The 8,377-nt window shown below is 56.2% G+C and overlaps 1 protein-coding gene across 1 annotated transcript; it reads left to right on the top strand.

The window, feature by feature from the left end:
* The first annotated feature begins 3,626 nt into the window (after positions 1 to 3,626).
* Positions 3,627 to 8,377, top strand: Shisa8 (shisa family member 8). Its single transcript, XM_027404113.2, has 4 exons — positions 3,627 to 4,150; positions 6,882 to 7,015; positions 7,628 to 7,774; positions 7,983 to 8,377. The coding sequence occupies exons 1-4, from the start codon at positions 3,627 to 3,629 to the stop codon at positions 8,375 to 8,377; spliced, it is 1,200 nt and encodes a 399-aa protein (XP_027259914.1).

The following is an 8,377-nucleotide window of genomic DNA, read 5'->3' as shown; positions in this document are numbered from 1 at the left end:
TTTTGGTGACACAGGCTTGGGAGAGGAAGAGACAGGGGGTGGGTGTCCCAGAGCCTTGCTGTGATCAGAGATGTTATGATAAAGCCCGAGGGACCTTGGAGGATTCCATGGCAGGCGAGGGTGACCGAGGCGGGGGACAAACATGCCAGGCAGACAGAGCTTAAGTGAGAAGTTTTATTAGAAAGGGCGGGGGAAGGAAAGAGAAAAGAGGTAAAGAGACACAGAGAGAACAGAAGAGAAGAGGGAAACAGGAAAGGTCCTGTCTGCCCCGGGGGAACAGCAGGAAAGAGCGGGAAAGAATGTAAGCTGGCGTGGATCTTTCTTTTAAAGGGGTCCTTAGCACCTGCGTGCAGACTACTTAGCCGTGGAGCCCAGGGCTGACCAGGGTACTGCCTGAGTGCTTTCTGCCAGGTGACAGGGGCAGGCCAGCATAATGCCTGAATCCTTACAAGAAACCCTGGGGTCCAAGGTAAAGGGATTTCTCCTTCACTGGACTGCATTCTCTTTAGAAGCCCTAGCCCAGTTCATGGCATGTTCCTGAAGAGGGGGTAACAGCTGCATGGATAGTTAGACCCCATAACACAGACCAGCTGTGTCTTGTGTAGCTCTCACCTGCTGCCCCTCACCCCAAGACCACCTCGAATGTTTGGCACAGACCCTGTAGTTGTTGGCACCTGTGGTTGTCGGCCGGCCACAGAATCCATAGAATCAGGCTAAGACGGGGAGAGAGCTGGGGATGGGGTGAGGGTAGGACATCAGTCCTGGGTAGGAGGATGGGGAACTGGAATCAGTTCCTTTGCTGGCCCAATGGAATCACTCAACACTACAGGTATTTGCAGGTCCTGAGGAGTCAGCATGAGGTCGGTGCTGAGCAGACATCAACACAATAGGGGTAAGGGAAGGCCTGGAAGACAAGCAACAAGGACATAAATAGGAAGACAACGCAGCTCCAAGGCGCTGCTCAGAAACGGGTGGGGGTGGGGGTGGAGAGAGCGCACCCTCAGAGTCCCTGCGGGCCCCAAGGTCAGCTTGGCAGAGTGACAAGGCGCAGTTGGTAGCACTTACTCCATCTTTAGGAAAGCTAGGGAAGGAACAAGAAAGGATGCCTCAGAGAGCACAGCTACTAAGTTCTGAACAGAGTAACAAAACCCTAACTAGAAACCAGTCCCAACATGGGTGGGAAAGTGTGATATGCTTTGTGGCAGGTTGTCTCCGATGATGGGATTAACACATGTCATGTGCCTGCCCATGTTCTTTCCCTCACCTTCTAAATGACGATGTAGAGAATCTCTATGGGGATGGGGGCGGGGAGGGGGGAGTCTTCAGGACTGGCTGGTGGTCACCTGGGTGTGCGTGCATGTGTATGGTGAGGGGACAGGTCATTTTTAGCTAGGTAAATGAAGACAGCTTGACAGATACAAGGTGGGTAGATGCCCTCTTTCCAGCCAAACCCACTAATAGCCTGCCAGCCCCTCATCTCACACAACAGAAGGACTCCATCCTCCTTAAGATGTAAATCCTTCTTCTTTCTCCCCCCTGCACTCTCTATTTTCATAAGCTGATTCCAGGCTCCAAGGAGGGGGGGGGGTAAAGAAGGGAGAAGAAAGGACCCTAGGCTGGCTATATTCTTCATCATACAGGAGTTAGAAGCAAGTATCATTTCACTCTTTCATTCAGCAAATATTGACAGGCACTGTGCTGTGCTGGGAGCATAGGGACACTGGGGTGAATTGGATACCTAGTCCTTGCCCTCCTGGTGTCCCCATCTGGACATGGAGAAGTGTCCTGTTAATCTCTACCTCCCAGGAGGAATGGGCTATGAATCTGCCCTTCAGGAAAAGGTCTTTATTTATTTCACTGTTTTTGTTGGTTGGTTGGTTTTGGTTTTGAGACAGGGTCTCATATGGTCCAGGCTGCTCTTGAATTCCTTTTTTTGTTTGTTTGTTTGTTTTGTTTTGATTTTGGGTTTTCAATACAGGGTTTCTCTGTGTAGCTCTGGCTGCCCTGGAACTCTCTCTGTAGACCAGGCTGTCCTCAAACTCAGAGATCCACCTGCCTCTGCCTCTGGAGTGCTGGGATTAAAGGTATTCACCACCAGTGCCCAGCTTGGTCTTGAACCCAAGTTGCTAGCCTTCTTTCCTTTTTTCTTTTCTTGAGGCAGAGTTTTCCAATAAAGACTGGAACTCATCATGTAGACCAATTTAACCTCAAGCAACCTTCCTACTTCATCCTTTGGGGTGTGACACTATTTTGTTCTGTTTGCATTTTGAGACAGGGTCTCACTATGTAGCCCAGGCTGTTCAAACAGCCTCTCAACTCTACTTCATCATTGCAGGAACCAGAAAAGCTTTTTGATTTTAACAATAGCTATGGAGGCAGGAAGAAGCAAGGCCCAGCGTCAACTCAACTGGAGTGGAGTGGGTGCACTGAGCTATGCCATGACATTCTTTCCCTCAGCTTGTGAGAGTACCTGGGAGCGAAGGAGAGAGAGAGAGAGAGAGAGAGAGAGAGAGAGAGAGAGAGAGAGAGAGAGAGAGAAAGGGAGGGAGGACATACAGGGAGTGCAACTGGCCTGGTCCCCAGAGCCTGGCCAATCTTCTAAGGCAGAGGCTGGAGAGGTGGGCAGACCACTTCCTCAAGTGGTCTTGAGGTGGCCAGTTCAAGTGGGCTCTGGCCAGGCTGTGCCCAGAACTGGGACATCCCAGGACCCCAGCCAATGTCCAGGTTTTGGAAGCAGGGCATATGCTCTGGGGCAGACCAGAGAGGTGTTGATCCAGGCTTGCCTCTGCCATTTTTGTGCTGGGGGTCTTTATTATAGAAGGGAAAATGCCCTCTTCACTTATGTCACGATCAGAACAGATAGAGGGAAGGAATGTTGGAGAGTGGGGGGAGCAGGGGTGCTGACCCTTCCTGGCCTATTGCAGGTTGCTTTGATCTCTATGCCTCTCTCTGTCCCTTACTTAAAAAGAAAGAACCGCTCATGCAAGGCCACCGAGATCCGAGTCCGCAGAGCTTTAAGCTGAGCCCCCTCGAGTGTCCAATTCAGACAATTTGAGGGAGGCCATGGAGAGGGTCCCTGGTGTTGGGGCGAGCCTGCAGTGCTGGCCCCACAGAACCCCTCCCTCCCGGGCTCAGCGGCCGCGCTCCTCCCCCGGTTCTGCCTTCCTCCCGCCCTCCTCCCCTCGCTCCCTCTCCCGCCCTCCCGAGCCCGCGCCGAGCCCGCGCCCGGAGCCGGAGCCAGAGCGCGGGCAGAGCGGAGCGGGCGGCGGGAAGGCAGCGGTGTCCGGCGACCCGCCGCCCGGCTCAGTCCCCAGAAGACACAGGCCCCGCACGCCCGCCGGGGCCAGAGGGAGCTGGGGACCGCGCAGACGAGCACCCGCCGCCCGGCTCCACCGTGAGCAGTCCGAGGTGAGCCCGGGAGGAGGGCGCGCCCACCGGAGGAGGTCCAGCCCCGCGCACTCCACACCGAGCTCACTTGTGTCTGGAGCCGCGGACGTACCAGGAGCTGACAACCCGGAGCCAGCGCGGACAGCGGGGCGACCTGTCCCAAAGGGAGCGGGGGAGCCGGACAGAGCGGCCGCGCGCCGAGCCATGCGCGGGGCGCAATAGCAGGAGGTGCGGGCTGCATGGAGCGCGCTGGGGCGCGGGGACAGCGCGGTGGCCAGCGCCTGCATGGGCTCCAGCTCGCTTTCCGGCTGGCGCTGCTACTGGCTGGGTCGCCGTCGGGCCGCGCGGGGGCTCCCGAGGCGCAGGAGCCCGCAGCGTCCAGCACCGTGGCCCCAGAGGGAGGCGACCGCTGCCGCGGCTACTACGACGTGATGGGCCAGTGGGACCCGCCCTTCAACTGCAGCTCCGGTGTCTACAGCTTCTGCTGCGGCACGTGCGGCTACCGCTTCTGCTGCCACGACGGCCCGCGCCGCCTGGACCAGAGCCGCTGCTCCAACTATGACACGCCGGCCTGGGTGCAGACTGGCCGGCCGCCCGCCCGCGCCCGTGACACTGCCGCCCCGCGCGATCCGGGCCGCGAGCGCAGCCACACTGCGGTCTACGCGGTGTGCGGTGTCGCCGCGCTACTCGTGCTGGTTGGCATCGGGGTACGCCTGGGCCTGGAGAGAGCGCACAGTCCGCGCGCTCGGCGCACGGTGACCAGGTGAGCGAGCCCTCCGACCCGCCGCGTCCTCACTGTCCCCCGCTGGGTCCAGATTCTCCTCAAACTGCACCCTTCTCGACCCCCTGTAAGTCTAGGCCTCTCGGCAGTTCCCCTTCTCCTTTTTGTTTTTGTTTTCTTCTTCTGGGTTTGTCTCTCTTGCCCCCCTCAGGAGACACCTGATATCCTCTCCCTCAACCTTCCCTGCCTATACTGGGCTCGGGGTCGTTCTCCTTGCAGCTATAAACCTCCTCTACCGAAGAAGTCGGCGTCCAGGGGCGGGGGCACGGACCATGGCCAGGCAGGACGTGGACTGGGGCAGTATTGAGGGTGGTCTTCGGAGGAGACAGTGGTGCTTGGCGGGTTCGCATGCTGCTCTCCCACTTTTCCCCTCCCTCTTCCCACCTCCATCCATCTTCCCAACCCAGTGTGACTCAAACCTGACCTTCATTCCTTGGAGTTTCAGAAGCATCCCCTCAATAGCCCCCAGGCAAAGGTCTGGCTCTCCAGTTGCTCAACTGGGACTCAGGTGTGGATAGAGGCCTGTGCTTTTCAGAGACCTGCCAGGTGCTGTACGAAGTTTCAAGCTTATTTTGAGTTTTGCTGAGATTCTGCCCTTAATATGGAGCTCTCATTCCACCTCTTCCACTGCTGCCCCCCGCAAGTCCCATGTCCTGCTTGTGCTCTCCCTATCCACCCACGTCCCAGCCTGGTCAGACTGTTGACACCACATGCAACAGGCTGCAATTGGGAGTGACAACAGAGAGAAGCCCCCCCACACACACACACAACCTGGTGGACCAGATATGTATGTCTCAGGGGCCAAGCATGAGATTTGTTGCCACCAGACCGCTTAGCCCATCCCTTCCAGGCAGCTGGAGGTCTGAGCGAGGCCAGGATCTTGTATTTCTCCCCTAGCTACTGAATTGCCAGTGTGGGCGTTTAGCAGGGGCTTCTGAATGCTGCAGAGGCAGAAGCTCAGCCTTTGACTTTGGGATGTCTCATGCAGGGCAGAGGTAGCCGTGGGAGGTCAGAGAAACAATGGGAGCTGAGATCCATTGTGGTAAAGGCTAGTCCATAGCTGGCTTGTTCGTTAGCAACACTTATCTGCAAGTTCAGATTTGGTTATATGCCCCTAAAATAGTGTGCCTTGGACTCCTTTTGTGCTCCTAGCTGAGTGTGTTCTGAACCCCTGCCCAAGTTTCTCTTTAATTCTGCCATGCTGAATTAAAGGCTAGGGGCAGACCAGAGAGGTGTTGGGAGGGCTGGCTAGGGGAGGCTTCTCAGAGGGCTTGGAGGGGATTGGAGTCAGGCTTTGGAGTCTGTGCAAAGGCCCAGGGGCATGATGGCTCCTTCTTTACTTAGGAGAGGTGAATTATGCGTGCTTGCCCTGTGATGGGATAACTGGCATGTGCCACTGAGGTGTGGGGAAAGGAGAAGTCAGCTGCAGACCCTTTTAGACCCTGCCACCCTGCAGCTAATCCTTGGCCACCTCAGGTGTCTTCCAGTGTGCCTCTTCATTAATCAGTCATAACCCAGGCCCCGAAGGAGGGTCAACCAGAATAGGAGAAAATCATGGTTCTGGGTACTGCAGGCAGCTGGGTTGAAGGCTGGGCTGCCTATGGGAAAGGCTTAGCCAGACACTGTCACAGCTGGGTGGGGGTTGGGTGTTCTGGGTACCCAGGGAGGCAGCTGCCCAAGGTCACACAGCCTTTGGGTGCAGGGCTGCCACAGAAGGATCTCCGTGGCTCCCCTCTTTTCTTCATTGTTTGCCTTCCTTGCCTGTGTGACAACTAGATGCCAGGCTAAGCACACTGCAGGGTTGCAGGTAAGGGAGTCCTTGGAGGAGGGACTCTGGCAGCATCTGAATGAATAAAGAGTATGGGAGGAGATGAAGAGAAGGATACTGGATGCAGAGAGCTTGGTTGGGACAGGAGGCTCAATAGGGAGGGTCTTGGAGAGTGAGCTACAGGAAGGAGCCTCAGGAACACAAGGTGGCCTTAGTTCCATATGACCTCATTACTTTCTTGACCTGCTTTGGGAGATGGCCATCTTGGGGCCACAAGTGAGGCTGACAGGTCATTCCTGGTGGGGGAAATGAACTACCCGAAGTCAGTCACTAGAAAGAACAGAAGGGAGGCCCAGAGAGACTCAAAGAACAGCCCAGAGATACAAAGTGAGCCCATGGGTGACTGGAGAGATGGCTCAATGGTTAAGAGCACTGTCTGCTCTTTCAGAGGACCCAGGTTCACTGCCCAGCGACCACATGGTGGCTTCTGACAGTGCCTCTCAACCTATGGATTGAATGACCCTATTGCAGAGGCTGCCTAAGACTACCAGAAAACACAACCATTTATATTATGATTCATAACAGTAACAAAATTAGCTTTGAAGTAGCAATGAGTATAATTTTATGGTTGGGGTCACCACAGCATGAGGAACTGTATTAAGGGGTTGCAGCATTAGGAAGGTTAGAACCACTGTCCTGTGACCATCTGGAACTCCAGTTCCAAAAATCTGATGTCCTCATCTGGTCTCTGAGGACACCAAGCATGCATGTGGTACACATAATTTATATTATGTATAAATATAATAAAATAATAAAATAATAAAATACACAATAAAATAATTCAAAACAAAACAAAAAAGTGAGACAGTGGTGGCTACGGCCAGCCTCATCTGGCTGATGGAGAGGCAGGGGGCTACAAGTCCCCTCACCTTTCTTTCTCCACAGGACACTGACAGAGCTTCTCAAACAGCCAAGCCCCCAGGAACCACTGCCTCCACCCCTGGGTCCAGCGCTGGGTAACTGTGTCCAGGTACAAATGGGTGATGGTGTTCTTCGGGGTTCCTCCCATAACAACACAGGTGAGTAGGCTTGTGGATGGGCATTGGCCGATCTCTACAAGGCAGTAGAGGAGATGGGAGTGGGGAGAGTTAGTTTGTTGGCTAGGGAGCTGAGGTGGAACTGCTGCCTGTCATATATAAACGAGGGGGTTGCCTGTGCAGGAGTGTGACTGGAGTCTGGACAAGCTCCTGATGGAGAGGAACCATCCTGTAGCCTGCTGTCTGCTGAGAGAAAGGCTCCAGGTTCAGGACATGCTGGCTAGGGCTGTGGTTCAAGGCTCTGGCTGGTGGGTCTAGAACCTGCCTCTAGGTCTTCATGGTGGTTCCCCCACTTTCTGCATGTCGAGATACGGAGTTCAGTGCCCCTCCATCTCTGTAGGGAGCCGTCCAGTCCAGGGATTTAGCACCTTGCTAGCTAGCAAGCCATCCATTAGGGTAGTACCCTTCGGGGGTCTTGCTGTCATGTTCATGTTTTTGTGAGCCAAGCCAGGCCATTCTGGAGAGCCATCCGTGCCCCAAGTTGCCTGGAGCTGCTTTTGGGTAGGGCGTTGAGAAGAGGTGGTGGTGCAGGCAAGGTCAGCTTGCTTTCTTTACTACCTCCCCCTCCCCCCCACCCCCCCCCCCCCGCCCAAGACAAGAAACGCCTCAATAATGCGCCTCTGGGATCTGCCACCCCGGGACCCCCACGCGGCCCCCGGCTGCAGGGAAGTGGCAGCCTGACATTGCAGCCAGACTACGCCAAATTCGCTACTCTCAAAGCAGCAGCCCTCAAGGCCACAGGTGAGGTGCATGTTGCTGGTGCCAGTTCCCCAGGGATACTGCGATACTACCTTCTGGCCCTCAAGGGCAGTCGGCTTGGCCAATCCAAGTTCAGAACGTCCCCAAGCAGCCAATTGGCTCTCTCTTCAGCCGCTGACCCCCCCCCCCATCTCCTAAGGCAAGTGCTGACCAGCTCTGCTCTGTCCCTCCCCACTCCCGCCCCCACCAGAGGCTGCACCCCAGGACTTCTATCAACATTTTCCCTCTACCGAGCCAACTCCACGGACCCTTCCTGCGCGGACCCCACGTCCTCCGGAGGACTTGCCTGCGCTGCTAGATGCCTGTCCCTGGGCACCTCCGGGTTATGTACCTCCTGCTGGCCCCGCCTCCTCGGTCCCCTATGCGGCCTGGACCGCGGGCCGCCCCACGCGGCTGGTCCCCCGTGGCCACTTGGTGGCTCAGGTATCCCCTGCACCCCGGCGGCCCAGCCACGTCCCGCGCCGTCAGTTCAGTGTGGAGAAGCTGCCCGAGGGCTTCAGCGCGCAGCCTGCCACCTTTTACAGCAGCGTGGGCAGAGGGCCCCGGCACTTGAGCACCAACAGCAAAGCTGAGGTCACTGTCTGA

The sequence above is a fragment of the Cricetulus griseus genome, chromosome 2 (assembly GCF_003668045.3).
Source record: "Cricetulus griseus strain 17A/GY chromosome 2, alternate assembly CriGri-PICRH-1.0, whole genome shotgun sequence".
NCBI classification, from domain to species: Eukaryota; Metazoa; Chordata; class Mammalia; order Rodentia; family Cricetidae; genus Cricetulus; species Cricetulus griseus.
This window is presented reverse-complemented; position numbering and strand designations above follow the sequence as displayed.

Excerpts from the sequence above, each read along its gene's own strand:
- Shisa8 (XM_027404113.2), top strand. The coding sequence starts at position 3,627 with ATGGAGCGCGCTGGGGCGCGGGGACAGCGCGGTGGCCAGCGCCTGCAT. Across the intron at positions 7,016-7,627 it reads TTCCTCCCATAACAACACAG|ACAAGAAACGCCTCAATAAT; the intron begins GTGAGTAGGCTT and ends CCCCCGCCCAAG. Across the intron at positions 7,775-7,982 it reads AGCAGCCCTCAAGGCCACAG|AGGCTGCACCCCAGGACTTC; the intron begins GTGAGGTGCATG and ends CGCCCCCACCAG.